Raw genomic sequence first — 20551 nt, 5'->3', positions numbered from 1 at the left:
CATGATAAGCTCTTAATAAGTATTTGTTGAATAAAGTAGCTGAGCCAAAACCAGACTCAAACCTTGGGTCTTTTGAGTCCTAGACTGGTGTACTTGCCATCATTCCATTTATTCTGCCTTTCATGAAAGCACTTATACTTTTGGAACTACAATAAAAATTGGTGTTCAGAATAATGACATTAACATGCGCTGTAGGATTCTCTGTTATCAAAGAAAATTCTCCTTCAGTTCAATAAACTAAACTAATTAAAGCAGGGATGTCATGGTATGTTATTATATTAGTACATTTAGAAAGATTTCCAACTAAAAAGACTTTCTGCTTTTTCTTTAGTTAACCAGAAAATTAAATTAACCCAGAGCTCTTCATTCCCCCCAAAGTCCTTGTTAATTAGAATGGTTCTATAAATCTCTATTATTAGCAGTATTTGTCATCTGTTTCATTATCCTATTAGGGCAGTCTGAGCAGGGTGTCTTTGCTCATATCCTGGTATGTGTATCCCAGTGAAAAGAAAAAGCATTTTCTGGATTCTCTTTTTTTCCCCTTTTCTGTGACACAGGCAAATTTCATGCTATTTGTATAACAACTTAATTTCCTTGTGTCAGTTCCCAGTATAAAGTAGGAATGGTGTTATTGACTTGGCTATTAAGTAAAATAATTAAATTTAGAGTCTACTTAAAATAAAAGCAGTAGTGCTTTGAAACATTGTTTGTGATACAGAAGACTGAAAACAACCTAAAAGCCCATCAGTAAAGGACTACTTAAGTAAATTAGAGTATATCCATACAAGGACTATTATGCAGTCATAAAAAATAATGAGGGCATTATAAGAAATCACCAAGTTGCAGGAGCCACTTTTAAGAATCTTAGGCGCTCTGGTTTTTATACAGTCATACTTCTCACTTTCTGGTGAAGTTTTTGCCATCAGTTTTCTGTTTTTTCCACAGCTGGTAACGCTCATCAGAGGCAGTGGCAGAGGTGGTGACTACAGTCCACCTTGAGGCTGAAAAACACCTGCCTATCTGCTTCTTATCCTGCTTTGTGTCTTCTTCAGTTGTATCTGCATCTCAGCTTAGAGGTGACATCAGTAAGACAGTGACAACACGTGGCATTTTAATATACCTTGAACAAAATTTCCTAAGGATAATTAGTTATCTTGAGGCTGTGTGTATACAGTGCTGAAATATAGGGTTAATTTAGTAGTGGTAAAGCTACAGGACCATTTAGTCAGTTGTTTGGCATTGAGTGACTGAATTTTTTATTATTATTTTTCAGTTAGATATTGTGGCATTTGTATGAACTAACCATCTCTACTATAAATGACTTAATATTATAGTTGATTCGAGGCAGACTAGCCTCTTAAGTGATTGGGTAGTAAGGCTTATGTCACAGTAAAGTGAAGAGTAAATTATCTGTTTGTATAAACTGTTTGATTTTTATTACTTTCTATTTTAAGTACATTAAATTTCATTGTTCTGAGTGAAGATGCCCTGAGGGTCTTATCTAATAAATGACACTAAACAAATCTGTTATCAACTGAATTGTTACTGTTTCTTTCCTGTCTGCTTGGGAAACTCATGATTTTGTGCTGTTATAGAAGTCTGGAAAATAGTAATAATAATTATTCCCAGTCCTTTCCTTCTTACTTTATAAAGAAGTCAGGAGAGACAGTGGCACTTACTTATCTTAAGCTCTTAAGTAGAAGTACTTGATCAGAACTAATAGTGTCATTTTTCTATAACTAAGGCAGAAAGATATTTTTGCTCTTTTTTCCCACAACTACTCAGTCCCATTTCACACCTAAGAAAACTAGGTCCCAGTAAGAGTTATGTGATTGTCTTGGACCTTATTGGCTGAATAATGCCTATGCCTGTCCTAAGATTTAGTTGGGTACTTTATATGTTCATACAATAAACTGACTAGAAGGCTATGGAGTAGGTCATGCTGGTGAATACCATTTACTTAGTTTGTGGGGTTTTTTTTTAATAGCTCTACAAACCTGCTTAGATCATTGTATTTCAAAATAAGAATGTACCAAAAATATAATTGAACTTGAATATTATTGAACATTGTTTAATCCCTTTTCAATGATTTGGAACACCACTCAAGATCTTGCCAATTTTCAGGGTTATTATTTTGAAAGGATTTCTCTTAATACAGCTCTCTAGATGCAGAAGATAGTAGAGTCTGGACTGCGTACCGATTTATGACAGCTCTTTTCATATTCTTAATATTCTTATATATTTATTTGTATCAATAAGTACAAAAAGTGGAAAATATTTCCACTTTATGTTTCAGGAAATTGAACTTCATATGACACCTAAGGATAAAGGATTTCAAGGATCTATTCATATATCCAGAAAAAAGTGTAGTAAAACTGCATTCATTTAGAATTTTTGCTAATTTAGACCAAAAGTCATGATTCTTAAGAATGAAATTCAGATAAACTCTTCCATTGTGAATTAGGTTTTATTCATAAATAAAGATTTATCCAGTCAAAAATCAATAACTTTTTTTAAGAACTTTTATTGAGATACAGTTAACAGATAATAAACTGCATATATTTAGAGTGTACAATTTGGTTTTTTTTTTTTATTAGTAATGTATATATGGCAGTCCCAATCTGCCAGTTCATTCCCCCTCAACCCTCCCCGCTTTCCCCACTTGGTGTCCATATGTTTGTTCTCTACATCTGTGTCTCTGTTTCTGTCTTGCAAACCAGTTGATCTGTACCATTTTTCTATATTCCGCATATATGTGTTAATATACGATATTTGTTTTTCTCTTTCTGACTCACTTCATTCTGTATGACAGTCTCTAAGTCCATCCATGTCTCTACAGATGTCCCAGTTTCATTCCTTCTTACAGCTGAGTAATATTCCATTGTATATATGTACCACATCTTTTTTATCCATTCATCTGTTGATGACCATTTAGGTTGCTTCCATGTCCTGGCTATTGTTGCAGTGAACATTGGAGTGCATGTGTCTTTTTGAATTATGGTGTTCTCTGGGTATGTGCCCAGTAGTGGAATTGCTAGATCATATGGTAAGTCTATTTTTAGTTTTGCAAGGAACCTCCATACTGTTCTCCATAGTGGCTGTATCTATTTACATTCCCACCAACAGTGCAAGAGCCTTCACTTTTCTCCACATCCTCTCCAGCATTTACTGTTTGTAGATTTTCTAATGATGCCCATTCTAACCCGTGTGAGGTGATACCTCATGGTAGTTTTGAAAAAATCAATAACTTTTTAAAACAAGGAACAAGGAATTATATCTAATTGTGTCTTACCATTTACATGTAATTATTTTCAAATCTGTAATCCAGTAATTAATTCTTATACTACCTAAAATGTTTCATAGACATGTTATATTATTACATAATGTAACCCTTTTATAAATGGTAATGGTGTCATTAATTTAGCTCCTTTTACTTGTTTAGTTCCTGTTTGTTCTTAGTTTATAATTGTTAAGTCCCTTTATAGTATGACTTGTACTTGAAAGTAATAAACTCAGATTTCTTTATAAATATTTATGGTACAGACCTTTCCCTAAATCAGACTGTAGCCCTTTCGTTTCCTAATCATTTCTAATAAAGTCTGCTTATATCTTTTTTTTTTTTTTTGGCCTGTGTAGCAGTCTGTACTGCATACTCCCTAGAAGATTTAACCCTGGATATTTATGTCTTAACTTCCTGTTAATCAAAGTCTTGTGAACTTCATGTAGCTCTGGTGTTACAAAGTGTGGAAAGGTAATACTTAAAGAGTTTAAATGGGTAATTCTCATATGGAGTCTTCTTAGCACCTACAATCAAAGGGATTGCTAAGTGAATGAGTCCTTTTCCTAAATATCAGTCTCTCCAGAAGGATCTTTTTTTCATTGTCATTATTTTGTTTATCTCTTAGTTGAAAGTATCCATTAGTAGCAGATAGCAAAAGGCAGATGGAACATGGTTTTTGAGAGTCTTAGTTTCTTTATTAAGACCTTAAAGTTTCCAAGATCACCTTTTCTCTCCTTCTTGATCTTAGATGAGATACAAGTTTACAGGTCTTTGGCCACATTTGTCCCCATAAAGGATGCAAATTTATGGTTTCTAAAGTTCCAGACCAATGAAAAGCACTGTTCAATTTTTAAAAATGTCCTCTAGGCCAGATTTCATCACAAATACAGTAGTTTCCCTTACCTGCAAGAGAATGTGTTCAAAACCCCCATTGGGTTCCTGAAACTGGATAGTACCAAACCCTATATATACTATGGGTTTTTTTTTTCCCTGTACATACATACCTATGATAAAGTATAAATTAAGCATAGTAAGAGATTAACAACAATGACTAATAATAAAATATAACAATTATAATAATATATTGTAATAAAAATTATGTGATGGGAATTGCCTGAGAGTCCATTGGTTAGGACTGCACACTTCCACTGTAGGGGACCAGGGTTCGATCTCTGGTTGGGGAAATAAGATCCCACGTGCCACTCGGCATGACCAAAAAAAAAAATTACGTGAATGTGGTCTCTCTCTTTCTCAAATTATCTTATTGTACTGTACTCACCCTTATAATGATGATAGGAGATGATACAATGCCTGTGTGATGAAATGAGGTGAGGTGAATGACACAGATATTGTGATGTATCATTAGGCTGACATTGACCCTCTGATGTTAACGTCAGAAGGAGAATCATCAAGCCATGATGATGTTGATGGTTGGATGTCAGCAGCAGATGATGATGTCCATGGTTGGGGATCCTCGATCGTTGAGGGGGTTTTGTTTGTTTGTGTTTGGTTTTTTTGGTTTGTTTCACTAAAACCTTTTTGGAAGAACATTGTAATTGAAAGTTGTCTCTTTTTAACTCATTTAAGTTTTGCTACAGAGGTTGAATTCTTCAGTGATTATAAGGATGACTAATGCTGTATTCCATCCAAGGATCTTATTCCCTAATTTTGTCCTTTAAAGTCTGTGCAGTTTGAGACACTTCATCAAATTCTGATAGTGTCTGAGTTGCTGGTTCTGCTTCTCTTTCTTCTTTCTTCTGTAGATGACTCAACAACTTCTTCCAGTTTCTCATTTGTTAGCATTTCTCCATGGTCTTCAGTGCATTCCGCTTCTTCATCAAGCATGTTGGCAAATCCTTCTTACTGTGTGAATGATTTTCCTAACTTCTCCATTGATCCCCGGGAAGCCTTCAAAATCATTCACGTCTGCAGCTTTGATGAATGTTATTGTGTCAGTAATAATGAATGATTTCTAGCACTGAGTTTTGTCCAGATTAGAGTCTGCATCAATTGCTGATCGAATGTGATCAAATACCAGGTGGGTGTATGTGGTCTTGACAAACAGAATGATGCCCTTGTCAAAGGGTTGAAGCAGTGAAGTTGTATTTGGAGATAACATTCCAACCTCAACAGTTTCATGTTTATAACAATTCAGGATGACCGGGTGCATTATCCATTATTATAGGACTTTAAATTATACCCTTTCCTCTTCCAAATGTTTTTTTACTTCTGGGATGAAACATTGGTGGAGCCATCCCGTGAATGAGATGACTGTCACTCATGCTTTCTCATTGTTTTTGTTTTTGAGAGCACGTGGGTTCTTCACCTTGTATACTACGTACACTATGCCAGGCTTTACCATATGCCCTGCAGTGTTGCCACACGGTACCAGAGTTCATCAGTCCTTCCATGTTTTATGCCCTGGTACCTCCTTTGCACTTTTATGGATGTAGCTTCTATTGGACATCTTCTTCCGGAAGAGCCCAGTTTCATCACCACTGAACACTTGATTTGGATGATATCCTTTCTCCTTAATCAACTCCTTCAACACTGCCAGAAATGTGACAGTAGTTTCTTCATCAGCAGATGCAGCCTCTCCAGTAATTTTTATATTTTTCAGTCCAACTCTGTTACTGAATCTGTGTAACCAGCCTTTACTTGCAGTAAATGGTTTGATGTCACTTGTTTCGGGGGATCCCTAGCTGAAGTGTTCCTGTAGGCTCAGAGCTTTCTGGTGCAGCACATTGCCGTCAATAGGAATACATTTTCTGTTAACATCCTCCACCCCAAAACTTAATGCCTTTTCCATCTTAATTAAGCGCTTATCACTCACTCTGGCCATAACTTTTGCAGTGTGAGGTGCAACATCAAATCTAGCCCAAATTTCTTTTTCCTCCTTCACAATTTCACAGATAGAAGATTCATTCTTACTGTAGATCTTAGCAACCCCAATGTATAATTTTTTTTCTTTCCTCATGAAGTCAGACACTTTCACCTTTTCACTTAAAGGTAGCACTTTATGGCTTCTCTTTGGCATATCCAAATTTCCAGCATCACTACTCTTGTGCCTTGGGGCCATCAGTAAGTAAAATAAAGATTACTTGAACATAACACTGCACTACAACGACTGTCAATCTAATAACTGAGGCGGCTACTTGAGTGACTTACAGGCAGCGTACGTCATTCAGAGGGATGATTCATATCCAGGTCCAGGGCAGGATGGATTGGGAAGGTATTCAGATTGGTATGGAACTTAAAACTTATGAATAGTTTATTTCTGGAATTTTCCACATAGTATTTTCAGACTTCAGCTGATCGCGGGTAACTGAAACCACAAGAAGCCAAACTGTGGATAAGGAAGACTACTGTAATGCCATTCCACTGTCATGTGCCAGGTTTAAAGTAGTGTATTAGGTTACTCTGTAGTCAAAACAACCAAACCCTGGTCCAGACTGCTGTAAGACAAGTGCTTATTGCACTGTCCCTTTTGTTCTGCCCATGCATTCAGTGGTAGCTTTCCCTTTTGTTATTTGACTGATAGTTTGGAGGAAATAGTGACTCCTTTGTAAAAAGGAACCAGATTAGGTTATCTGTAATAAGCCAACTAATGTCAGTAATCCTTGACATTGGCATCAAGTGTTATTCAGAATGGTAGTTATATTTTTATTGTGCCTTTGTGTTCTATAGAGAAACACCCAAGACTCATTATTTGTATTTCTTAAATTTACAGCTCTTTAACTGTACCCAAGATTTCACTGCCAGGAATGTAGCCAGGCTTGATGCTTTATTAGAGATCCATGATCTAGTACTTAAAGATACTTCCTTTAGCTCATAGTTTCCGTTCAAGTATTTTTACTGTCCACAAAGGTACTGCTACCATTCACGGTTGTTCCTCAAAAATGTGAACTACCTAAGTATAACTCTAACAAAACACATGCAGCATCCATATGCTGAAAATTACCAAAAAAAAAAAAAAAAAAGCATTGTTTATAGATGGCTTTTCACCTTGGTTCCCAAGTGCTCATGTACAGAATATGGACCTCATGTTCCGTCTCTGTCTTTCACTGATGTAGTAGCTTCAAACTTTCCTGGGTGAGTTTGTATATTGAGTGTTATAAAGAGAAATCAGTCTGCCTTTCTTTGGCTCTAATTGCAGAAAGTGAAGTCACCGCTTTTGCTGTTTTGGATCAAGACCAAAAAGAAATTGTTGATACCAATGGAGCTGGAGATGCATTTGTTGGAGGTACACTCATTTATTTCATACTTACTTATAAGTTAAACATTTCCTTTTAACCCTGTCTCTGCCACATAGCCAAGATTTATGATTTTAATAACCTTTAACTTCTTCTTTTAAATAATTAACTCCTGATGTTTTTCCCATGTGCTACTATCATTGTGTTATGAGGGTATATTACTATAGGAAAATATGTATTTTGGGCTTAAAGATAATTTACTGTTATGCTATATCCCAGTCATTTTCACGAGATTAATTGTATCTGTCAGAATATTGCATAAACAAGCTGCATCAAGTACAGTACATAGTCTATTCATAGCCCTTCAGGCCTAAATGTTAACACATTGTTGTTCTTTAAAACATGCTGTGAATATTAATAGTATGCTAATAACTGAGGATGATGTCTTTGGATTATATCCTTTAGTTAAAACATCTGTTTCTAACACAATACTTGGACGTTTATTGAACCAGGAAGGGTTAAATTTTTGTCTCATTCAGGTTCAGTGAGAACTGGCACAGTTTATAAGACCTAAATCATTTTTGGAGTGAGTAGTCAAAAATAAGATCAAGACAATTGGAAGAGTCTTCGCTTGATGACTTAGAATGATTTGTAATCTGAGTCAAAAGTTCTTTTCATGTGTCTGAACTCCTTCTAGCCAAGTGTGGTTAAGCTAGGTTAAGATCTCTAGAAAGCTTTTGATTCCTGAGTGATAACCCAGAAAAGTCCCTCCTGATCTTTATTTCTCATAACATCAAGCAAGACAGGGAAAAAAAGGCAAATGGAGCTGACCCTTGTCCTCCTTTCCTTGGAAGATAATTGAATTGTGGGAAATTTATTTAAGATTGTGTAATGGTTTTAACTTAGTATTGTTTAAAATCTTTATATTCTTTTATTTTAATGTTCTGTTTCACTAGCATAAATTTTTCATGTTTCCTTCTTTGCAACTTTTCATGCCTAGTCTTAAATGAGCAGTTAACCATCAGACTGGTAGCATGCCCCATGCCCTCTGTTTTGAAAAGAATACATATAAGAAATAATGTTCTACTTTACTGTCATGCATGCATCTTTTATTTCTTTTCTCTGAAAGACTACATCATTGATTAGATTATTTTGCAGCTGTTTTTCCTATTCCATACTGCTTCAGAGCTATAAACCCATGTAGCCTAAAAACACTTTATCCAGAGTTGGCCCACATTCTGTAATACATTAAAGAGACACTGTTGATTTCCTGGTTAGAAATTGGTTAAACCAGGAATCTTAGTACAGAAACTTTTAAACTTATAACCTGTCTGTGTATTATTTAAGCACCTCAGAATACTTAAAACAGTACGTATTCTCTTTCTTTGCTATTTAGTTGGGTACATCTTGAGGCCATCATAGATATGATAGTGACCTAATTAGCCTTCCTGGCCTTGCAACAACAGGTTGCTTTATAGACCCCTAACTACTTATAATGTTCCAAGTATAAGGTAGGAATATATAGACTTTTTGAGGAAGAGAGAAGTCATAGTCATTGTTAGGATTCTAAAGTACGAACAGCTAGCTACCCATTTGTATTATGTTAAATTAATAAATAGATTATATCATCAAAGCACTTGGGCTCTTTGCTACAGGATTTTCAGCCTCTTTCTTATCTCACTCTACTTACCTAGTCTCATTATATACTTACTGTTGGGGTACAGTAAGGTAAGTAAAAAGGAAAGAGTGTGGAACAGGGATCTGCAAACTTTTTTTCCTAAAGGGCCAGGTAGTGAATGTGTTAGGCTTTACAAGCCATATACAGGCTGTATTGCATATTCTTCTTGTTTGTTTTCTTGCTTGCTTTTTGGTTTTGGTTTTGGTTTTTCAAGTACTCTAAAAATGTAAAAACCTTTTCTTCACTCTCCAGCTATACAGAAGCAGACCACAAGCTGGATTTGGCCCTCAGGCTGTGGTTTGCCCACCCCTTTTGTAATAGATTGGCAGCTTCCTCACTTCATTCACTTTCATCATACCCAGGATTTCACTATACACTGTTGAAATAGTATAGAGAAAATGGAGGGCAAGCTGAAACTAGGCAGAACTGGTAAAACCTCAATTAGGTAGCCATTTTTCTCATTTTAACCCTACTCTTATCAGTTCCCAGGATAATTAGATCCTGAAAGACTGAGTCATGCAATGAGATGAGTACTCTAATGTCATTTTAACAAGGAATACTTATGCTGGCATGTTCAGCACATTCTGTCTATGTTCATCAAGCTATATAGTAATAGCAATAGATAACATTGATGTATCACCTACTAGCCAATTGATATCTTAGGCACTTTACATATATTAACTCATTTAATGTTCACAAAAGCTCCTTGAGATAGGTTATTTTTAACCCCATTTTACTGATGAGAGGACTGAGACAGAGAGGTTAGATAACTTGCCCAGTCTCATATCTGGAAAGTGGCAGGGCCAGGATTCAAACCCAGGCAGTTTGACTGTACTGCTTCTCTAAACTTTTAGGGAAATCTCATCATTAAGACTCAGAACCACAGACCAGCCTCAGTAACAAAACCTGGTTTTGCCAAAGAGAATCTTCCTATTGTCTGAAGAGATGACTTCATTTACTGAACAGGAGCTTTTGTTATCTGATAGGATTCTGAGGACTCTAGGGTAAGATTGTTGCCGAAAAGAAAGAGAAAGTGAAAGGGAAGGGAATCAAAGGACTGTAATCCCCCCGTGAGTTTAAACTGGGAGCTTTTTGCTAAGCAGTAGAATTGATTGCACTACAGAGATACAGAAAACCAGATCATAAACTTGCTTGGTCAGCATGGAATCTGAATACAGGGAGTTATATGAATCAACTGTTTAATAGCACCAGGCTGGTACATCCATCTTACAATAGAGATGGCCTTGTTAGTTGGAAATACTCAAAAATTCATTGGTTAAAATCCCTTACTCCCATCTCTACACCAGGGAAAGCCTTTCTAGTAGGACTGCAAATACTCTTTTGAAGCATACTTCTGTACTTTGAACATGAATGGAGAGGCAATGGCAACTTTTGCTTTACTCTGTAGTTTCCTTTTCTTTGCTTTATCGCTTGATTAATGTATCTCCTTTCTGATTGACACATTTTATCTTTAGACGGTTAATATATTCCTCCTATTACTTTCAAGTTTTGCTGGCTTAAATGCATTTCTTTCTTTTGTGACTTTGCACAACTGTATTCTAGCCCCAATTTCAAGTTCTTAGATAAACCATGACTTCACCTACCGTGTGGTGATATTACATATCCCAATACCAAAGTGCCATGTGTTCTTATTAGCCGCATAAGAGATACATGACTATATCATGAATTTTCATGTATCATTTAAAATGAGTACCCCAAACATACATACATTAAATTCATAGTTCCATCTCAAGGGTTTAGTGACAGTGACAAATCCCTGTAACCTCTACAAGCATACCTCCTTGTTCTATTTGGAGATCTGAAGCACTTTCTAATGTCTGCCCTTTATTTGTCACTCACTAGCCAACCCTGATGGAACTACCCTTTTCACGTTCTCCTTCAAAAGCTCAAGCACTACGATTGTACCCTTGGAAATGGAGACAATTCTATAATCTCTAAGTATGATTTCCTAATTTCCCAGGTCAGTAGAAAATTTCTTCCTGTTGTCCTGCTGCGCTTTGTCACAGCAGGTCTGCCTTTTCATTTGGAACCCTCTTTGTCACTGCCATAGTAACAAATGGAAACATTGAGAACATTTTGTGACAGGCACTGTCATTGTTCCTGGTGAAATCTCTTCCCCTGTGTCTTCCCAGTAAATGAAACTGAGAAGAAAAATCATAACAAATAACATGAAAGGGGACCTAATCAATATGTTCCCAGTGGGCTGTCAATACCAGCCTGTGTTAATCTAATACGATTTAGTCGTATGTTTTATGGCAGCTGTAGGAATATGGACTAGACCTACAAATCATCTTTAGACTAAAAGTGAGTACACCTTTGATAGATTATACCCAGGCACGTATATATAACTCTTGGATAAAAGACTAGAGACCTCACCCAAGGACCAACCTTCTTAGGATTAAAAAAGCTTCATTAAATGTGGTTAAGTCCTATATAGCTTAGAACAGTTTATTTTGAATGATAGTAAAGTAACTGCTGCCTTTAATACTTTTATTTTCAAATTTCTCATGACAGCTTTATCAGGGAAAATGTATTATCCTAAAAGATATTACCTACAATATGCAAATGACTTTTAAAGCCACTTAGCAATTACAGAGTAAATAATTATCCTATTTCCCATCTAATAAAAAGGAGCATTAATTTCACTTTCTAACTCATGTTCAGAAAAGATTTTTTGTTTTAAAAAAAATGATTTAAGTTTCCAGAGCAGGGATATTACTTCCTTTTCAAGTAGCACCTGTCTGTACTTCTGAGAACCACAGGGAATCTCTAAATTATATTTATATTTTCTATTCACACCTGGCATTTGTTCTCAAATATTTGTAACTTACTCTTCCATTCTTCTTAACTGCTGCTTCATTGTGCTGTACAAAGAAGTGGTGTTGAATTCTTGTGATTTTTTTTTTTCTGCACCACCCCCTTCCTTTGCTGTCTACCCCCTTTCCTAGCTCAGAGAACTAGAAAATAACTTGGTGAGTGTTGAATATATCGTTTCTCACACTTCTTTACTCAAAAACCAGAACTTCATATGACCCACTGTATGCAGAAGATTTACTTGTGGATGGTAACCAAGGTGATTATTGCACACTCCCACCCCATCCCACAGCAACAACGATCACTTTCCCTGTCTTTTACCTCTAGCAGGATATCTTTGGTGTTTGATTTCTTAAGCAGTTTCCCTTAAAACCATCAAATGAGGTATGGAATTGACTTGGTCATTAGGGAATTGAAATATACCACAGACAGCAGTTCAGATTCATACAGGGGGAAAGGGAAGAGAGATTCACACCTTACACAGTCTTAGAATGCTTCATGACATGCTACTCTGATGTTTCACATCCATACATTTCAGTAAGCTGAAATTGGACCAGGACCAAATTTCAAGAACCTTGCCTAAGATTATTTATAGCCTTTGTTGGTCTAAAGAGGTAAAGATGATCCTCAAGCCATGACAAAAAAAGAGAAGTAACTTTCATTCATGTGGGATACAGGATGCTTTTAGGGTAAGGTCTGGAATTTCTCACAAACAGGAATGTTCCCTCAAGGATCTAGTACCCTGGATGGCCTCCATCTAGAAGCAATTGTAAATAGATAATGGAATTCAAAGGACTTTGTCTTCTGGAGATTTGGAATAATTCAGAGACAGTCTGAGCCATGTAGGCTGTCAGACCCCAAAACTTAAATATGAACCTTACATCTCCCATATTCGAAGATTACTGAGAAATGCTTATTCTAAGAAAACAATGTTGGTATTTATAAGATTTCATTTAGTAGCAGAGGGCCAGGAGAAATATCACAAGCAAAATAAGTGTATCAGTTTCCTGGCTTATGATATTTGTGAGTCGAAACTAATTTGAGTTTAGTAGCAGTCCAAGCTGCTATTACATGGATTTGGTCAATTTCATCTACCTTATCTGTCTGATTCATACAACCTATATCAGTTAGGTTTTGCTGCATAACACACCACCCTCAAAACTTAGTAACCTAAAACAACAACCATTTATTTAGCTCCACAAATCTGTGAATTAGCAGCTGGGCCTAGGCTCAACTGGACAATTTCTGGTCTTAGAGGTTAAAGAGATTAAGTAATTTGTCCAAGATCACAGTGAAAGCCAGAATTCAAACTCAAAGTTTGACCCTAAAGTTCTGACCTCTGATCATTTTGTTATACTCCATTCTGTTAGTGTATCCTCTTGTCTTCACCTCCAAGTGAGGAGAAACAGCCAGTGCTTTTCTAAACACTAGTCTATGAACTTGGGCCAGTCAGTGACCTAACACAGATTTCATCAGTCAATAGCAAAATGAAAAAAAGGTAGGAGCAATATAGTACGTTTTCATAAAGCTAAATGTATTCAAAATTAAAATCTTCTCTCAGCCATCTCTGGATTTGTTACAATGTACCTTTATTGGCTTTGTAATTAATATAATCAAAGTAAATAAAATCACATCAGTAGTACTGATGCATAGCTTGGCCAACCTTGTGACCTAGCAGAAGTCTTAGCCATGGTGCATAAGTTATTGGAAACAAATTCCCAAACTATGTGAAAATTTGTATGAAGTGTAACCTCTAATATTATAAGGCTGGTTACTATCAACAGAGGTCTGAATAAAATAAACAAAAATTATCAACATGATTACTAAATTCACAGCTATTCTCACTTCAGATATGAGTTTCCAAACCTGGGATATGAACGCAGGATCTGAATTTATTTTTCATTTAATTATCCAGTTTACATTGACATTTTATGAAATTAAGATATGTATGTTTTATTTCTATCCCATGAAATAAATGGCAAATTAAAACCAGTTTCTCTCATCAAATGCTTTTCGAATTTTAGAACCACCCTGCTGTGAGAAACTGTCAGTTGATCAAATACAGGTTTTTGAGTTGAGTTAAATAGTAACAAAATTAGTTACTTTGCTTATGAATAAGGGCATAAATATGCTTACTATCATCTCCTTATTCTAGCAGCTATGACTTTGTCCTGATAAGTCTGTTTGTTTTTAATTGTATTGCTTAAAATGTTAGTGCTGAAAGGGAGTATTTTTAAAAATCACGTTTCTGGTTTTCAGGTTTTCAAACTGTTTTCAGTAGTGATACTATGTTGAAATGAGGTTTTACCTGAATCAGAATGAAATGAAATTAAGCAAATCCCCATTTGACCATATCCACATTTTATTTGGTGGCTCATAAAGCAACTCTCTTGAATGAGTTGTTGTTTGGTATGAAAGCCTACCTAACATGGTCTATTAGAAAGCCCCCATTTGATGGGTAAGGAAAGTGAGGCCCAAAGAAAAGGAGTTAATTGTAAATATGCAATACTAGAAGCCAGATCTCCTGACTCATTAATTCATGATCCAGGAATTACATCCGTTCATAACCCAAATGAAAGTTGTCAGCTAAGTAGTCTGTTATATAGGCCTCTGGAAATACATAGGTCGAGTCAATACCCCAAATGGATAGAAGCCTTTGATGTAGTTTTGGCATGTGGGTATCCAAGATGTTTAACTTTAACAATAAACAGAAGCATATGCTAAACTTTTATTTTGGGAACCACATCAAGAGATCACACTTTAGGTTTAAAATTCAGATTCTATCCTCATCTTGTACATTTTTGTTCCATAAGAAGGAATGATCTTTAAAGCAGTATTTTGAAAAGGGTCCATACCAGTAAAACATACTGCTTAGTGGTACTCTGCAGGAGCTACTTTCCTGAATTAGGGGCATTGAAAGGTTTTTTTGGTTTAGGTTTTTTTTTTTTAATTCAAATGCAATATCCCATGCCATGTTAATACAATTTGACAAGTTTCCATTTTCAGACACCAGAAAGAAGAAATAAATTATCTTCATTGTTACAGCGCTGACCACTGCCTATATGTTATACCGTACTGCTCAATCACTCACTGTGTAGGAGGGTGTATTGTGCTGAGCTATTGTAAAGGAACCTTGGCTCTGAATTGGCTTCCTGTTCATGTCAGTCACTACACCATCTGACACCACTTAGGCTTTGGTTTTCATTATGCAAATACCTGCCAGGTCAGACCCTACCCTGACAGACACAGTAGCTTTTTAAGTTATTTCAAAATTTTAATATTTGTTGATTTCTTATTTCCAGAAAAATCCATGTTTTCTAACATGTGAGTCACAAGTTGTTATTTAAGTTCATGTCTAGTTGGTAGTCAATATGAAGTCAAAACAAAACAAAATTTTACTAACTAAACTACACAGAAAATGAAAGAAAAAAAAAGTTTACATCTGAGCCTTTTTCAGCAGGGGGAAACCATTACTTTGTCACATCTGGGTAGTTTAAGCCAGCCAAATTGAAGTGGGAATTTCCTGCCATATGTTAGTTCTTTGAGCAACCTGTGAACATCTAAAAGAGGGTATATGAGTTCTTGTTTGGTAGAGCTGTAGCCACTGTGTAGGTTTGCTCCTAATAGGTAGCAGACATTTTTATGTACTACCACTCATCAGGCGGTTGTATAGTCTGTCTATAGCTAACACTGTTCACTCTTACTAAATGCATTAATTTGGAAGGCCTAATTTGGAAGGTACAATATCAGGTCTCACAGATATTATAGCAAGAGAGAACACTGTTGAAATGACCTCCCAAATGTGGATGACAGAAATTTTGTTAAGTTAATAAAAAGAAGGTAAGACTGAACCACCGCAGGTATTCCAGATAACTTGAATTACGTCATCTTATAAAGTCAGTGAAGACCAAAATAAGCCTCTTTATATAAAGGAAAATAAAGAATCTGAAATGGCCCAAGAAGTACCAAGTATTCACATCAGCTTCATGTTCCAAATGCACAGGGGCATTAGGAAGCAAAAATTTCATTCAGAAGAGTTGTGCACAAAAAGTAGAAATGCTTTATCCAGCTGAAACAGGAGTCATTTTTAAGGGGGAAAAAAAGACTTTCCACATGATCTCACTGTTTTTGTCATCCTCGGTAAGGGAAAATATTGACATTCACCAGACTGTTTGCTCCAGCTTTCTGATCTCCTGCAGTTTATTTTTATAACAACCTTATCGATGGGCCTCTTACCCAGCTCTCTAGGTTTAACTGAGTTGAGTCGATTTGTTACCACAGCTTCAAGTAGCTGTTACAGAACAAGCAAGACATCCTAATAAAGCTGTAAACGTGTTTACTCAAACAGAGTATTGATTTTACTTGGAGAGGGAGAAGCTGGTGCTTAGCACAATGTCAGGGTGGATGAATTTCACTGCAGTTTTTCATTGTCATCTGTCGTGGTTGTGAAACACTAAGTAAAGCCATCAGAGGATAATTAGAAGTACCAGAAATTTAGCCCCTAAAATCAGTTAACCACTTGGGAGTTTCGTAGCTTAATTAGCTTTTATTAAAAATTTCCTCTAGTAATAATAGTCAACGACTTTTAATGGTGCTCTCAGGTACAGCAAGATTTCAAGGTTGTGACTTGTTAAATATATGAATTTAATGGCTAAGGCTTTTTCAGACTTTTTCTCATTCTAGTAATTAGACTAACACTAGAACACAATGTAAAGAGACAGTGCTCTGTACTCATATCAGCAGAAGTACATGGTTTTTCTGAAAAATCAATTTTAAGGAAGCAATTATAAAATATTTAAAACACATCCTATAAAGGAGAAAATACCCAGTTAGCATCTTTATTAAACCTAAATGTTTTTGTAGCACAACATGACCTACACAGAAAACTGTCAGTGCTACCCTTTTTTCTTAATACCTTCCTTCATTAAAAAAAAATCTAAAATATTCTAACCTGCTGTAAGTTAGTTGTCATCTTAAAGATAAAAGTTGATTGCTCAACTGTGGAAGAGACAAGGGTCAGATTGAGAAGTTGCTTATCTTCTATAGAAACTATATTAGCTATTGGATTTGATGAAAGGTATTATATAAACTCTTTACCTGCCCTCTTGCAGATGACTCAGAAAAAGTCACAGTTGAAACAAGTCACCTAAGATCATGAACACAAAACCAAAAATTAATTAAAAGTAAGTTTTACCATTATATTTAAAATTAGTCTTCTTCCTGTATCTACAGTCATTTATTCATTGCCTGACAGTAAACTCATGCCTTCTTGCACTAGTGCCCCAGCTTACCTAAATAACTCATTAAAATGATGACATGTGAGGGATGACCAGTTCTAAAGCCTAAGGGAAACAGACTCTGTCAAAAAGAACAGTGAAAGATGTTGGGGGGGTTTCTTTGCCTTTGAAATGCTACATAGTTATAAGCCAAATTCTACTCTGACTTAAGCCTTTAAGCCTTGAAGTAGCAGGTTGTAAAGTTTTGTTATATAAGTGAGCACCACCAGAGCTCCTTTTAATTTTTCAGAGGGTAAAGGAAGAAATTAGTTTTTCACAGTTGTATTTCTATCTTTATTCTATATTGAAGTATTCAAAGACAGAGGAAAAAGAAAGGATATAGATTTATGATTATAATATAGCATCCTGTTTTTTATATGTGCATTTCAAAATCCCCTGCAATACGGTAATTTATTTTGTTCTTTCAGTGTTCTTAAGAATGACAGCTAGGTGAGGAAACTTGTTGTGCAAGCAGGGGGGCAGGGACTGCAGGATCTAGTAGGGCAGCCATACTTTGTCTTTAAGGCACTATTTCATCTGGCTCCTTTGGCCAAAGGGACAGAAACCCATTTCTTCTAGCTTAGAATAAGGATTTTTTTCTTTTAAGGAAGCATGCAAGCATTAAGAGAGACATTATAACATGCTAGTTAAGACAATGGGTTAAAAGATGTGGATTTGAGTCCTGGTTCTTCCATTAACTAGTTGTGGGACTGTGGACAGGTTACTTGACATATGTGAGCCTCAGTTTTCTTATCTATAAAAATGAGGATAAAGTACCTATCTCATCTGGGTTATTGTAAAAGTTGAATAAAATAATGTTTGTAAAGCACAGTGCCTGACACATAGTAAGGATTCATTACATATTACCTGTCATAAAAGGAATCTGAAGCAATAACCAAAACTGGACACGTTTTTACTGAGAATGGAGCCAGATGATGATTCTGGATTCCTTCAGTTCTAGAGACCTCAACAGCGGAAGTTCATGGATCTTCACTCCAGTGCTTACACATTAATGTTACTCAGCAACATTGCATGTCTGCTTCTTCCTCCCTAGTCTTTCTTTGCTTTCCAGTCTGGCTCCTGAAAGAGAACACTAGGTTAGCTCAATTCACATTTTATGCCATTCATAAATAGGACACTGGAAGAACAGCTTGGGTCAGATGCCCTGGTATTGGTCCAGTTAGCAGAAAGGGGTGATTTATATGCTCAAAATACATCAACTGACCACCTCAACAATGCTGAAGATGAGGCAGTTTTTCTTAAAAGGATAATAGATGGGTGGGCTCTATACATATGTATGTTTGCATGCCTTGTCTTTACCCTTTTTCTCATACTTTGAGTTCTGAGTATGCTCCCTACAACCTGATCATCTATCACACAGTACATGGAACATCAGACACCTTATATCTTAAGCTGGAAACCTAGCAGTCATTCTTAATATCTTTCTTTCCCTCTGTCCAAACCTTCAGTGAGTTCTTTTGACTCAGTTTTAAGGATATATCTCATATCAATTTATCTCAATCCATTTTTCTGCCTTTTCTCTTCTGTCACTTTGTCAGGCCTGTTTTTTAACTTACTACAGTAGCTTCCTAACTGAGCTCCATACTTTCACTCTTTTTTACATTCTATTCCATTTTTCTACACAGTAGCCAAAGTACTCATTTTAAGAAGGAATCAATTTATTTCACAGCGCTTACAGCTCTTCAGTGGCTTCTAGTTGCACTTAGACTGAAAGTCTAAACTCCTATAGGTTATAACCTAAAAGGATCTATATGATCTGCTCTCTCTGCATCTTATTTCATGCCACTTTCACCTTTGCTTGTGTGCTCTGACTATGCTGCTCTTCTTTCAGGCCTTAGATGCTTTCCACATGGAGTTCCCTTTGCCTAATATGCTATTCCCTACTCTGCATGGCTATGTCTTTCCCATCCTCGTCAATTTAAAAGTGTTCTCTAATCATCCTGTCTAACATGGGTCCCTTCACTATTCTGTACTGCTACACACAGTTGTTTACCTTAATAGCACTTAACACTCTCTGGAATTATCTTATTGACTTATTTATTATCTTAATTACTTAACTTACTATGTTTTTAAAAATCTCCCCCATTAAAATATAAGCTTCAGGAGAGCAAGGCCTCTCTCTGTCTTATTCACCACTGTATCCTCAGAACCCACCACAGTGCCTGGCATAGAGTAGACAGTAAATATTCGTGGTATGAATGAATCAGTCAATTAATCACATGCAGAGCTACAAATAAACTTACCTTCTACCATCAAATAAAAACCATTCTAGTCAGTATATCTAAGAACTTGGTTGTTGAGGGATTTTGTCAGAAAGGGAGTGAGTCAGGAAATAGCAGGTTAGGCCATACTTCAGTATCAAGTCACCTTGACTTAACATTAAACTATGCTATATATACATGACTAATCCAGTGATAGAGAGACTGATCATAGCTACTTTTTCTTTACTGTTATTTAAAATGAAGGTAGATATGGAGAGAACATGTGTTAGGAAAGGAAGCAGCACTTAATATCTACTGTCCTTAGTACCTGTAATATGAATATGAAAACTAATTCTCAAGATCATAATCCTGAACATCAGTTCCTGCTGTTAGTAGACAAATAGCATACAGGTCAGAGGCTCCCAGCAAGATTTCGTAGAATTTATTGAAGCTATCCAATAGATCTGTAAATCTGATTTGCCAAAATGCCCAGTGGAATGTCCAGTGCATCAAATAATAGCACCCTTGTCGAGTCCTACCTAGGATCTTTACTGCTATTTCTTACTGAGAGTGAAGTAAAATGTAGCTCTTCCACAGGAAAAGCAATGAGACTGGTGAAGAGCGCTTGACATGAACTGAGCCTGGGATATAACCCATGTTTCATTTTCCACATAGTTTCCTAAGCTTTAAGCCAAAGAATTTTTCTTAACTTTTTAACTTTCATCAGCACCCACATCAAATCACTATTTATTCGCTTCCTACCCTTATTATCTGTCACCTTCAAACAGTGGTTCTCAAACTTGAGCATGCACCAGAGTCATCTGGAGGACTTGTTGAAAGATAAATTGCTGGGTCCTGTCCCCAGAGTTTCTGGTTCGATAGGTCTGGGGTGGGACTTAGGTCACACTAAAACTGCTGGTGCAGGGACCACACTTTGAGAAACACTCCTAGAATATTGCAGTATACTCTTATGTGATCTCTCTGCCAGCAGTCTCTTTCCTAGTAAATTCATGCTCCACAATTCTGCCAGGATTATTTTTAAAGTATTTATGTGGCTTTCTCTCCTA

At 36.2% G+C, this 20551-nt stretch overlaps 1 protein-coding gene across 9 annotated transcripts in view; it reads left to right on the top strand.

Annotated features, from left to right (window-relative positions):
- ADK (adenosine kinase) overlaps positions 1 to 20551 on the top strand; it is a 508591-nt gene that overhangs the window by 472384 nt on the left and 15656 nt on the right. For 7 of the 9 annotated variants that reach the window (XR_009053638.1, XM_057734106.1, XM_057734101.1 and 4 more), the window contains one exon: positions 7437 to 7523. Coding sequence is in view for 8 of the 9 variants with exons in the window: in XM_057734106.1 (XP_057590089.1) it covers positions 7437 to 7523 (87 nt within the window). In the remaining variant the exon portion in view is untranslated. Of the gene's footprint in view, positions 1 to 7436; positions 7524 to 11014; positions 11133 to 20551 lie in introns of all 9 variants that reach the window. The other 2 variants (XM_057734103.1, XM_057734104.1) reach the window with 1 other exon arrangement.

This window comes from Hippopotamus amphibius, chromosome 5, assembly GCF_030028045.1.
Source record: "Hippopotamus amphibius kiboko isolate mHipAmp2 chromosome 5, mHipAmp2.hap2, whole genome shotgun sequence".
In the NCBI taxonomy this organism is placed as follows: Eukaryota; Metazoa; Chordata; class Mammalia; order Artiodactyla; family Hippopotamidae; genus Hippopotamus; species Hippopotamus amphibius.
The sequence above is the reverse complement of the archived record's forward strand: the minus strand, read 5'-3'. Positions and strand labels throughout refer to the sequence as shown.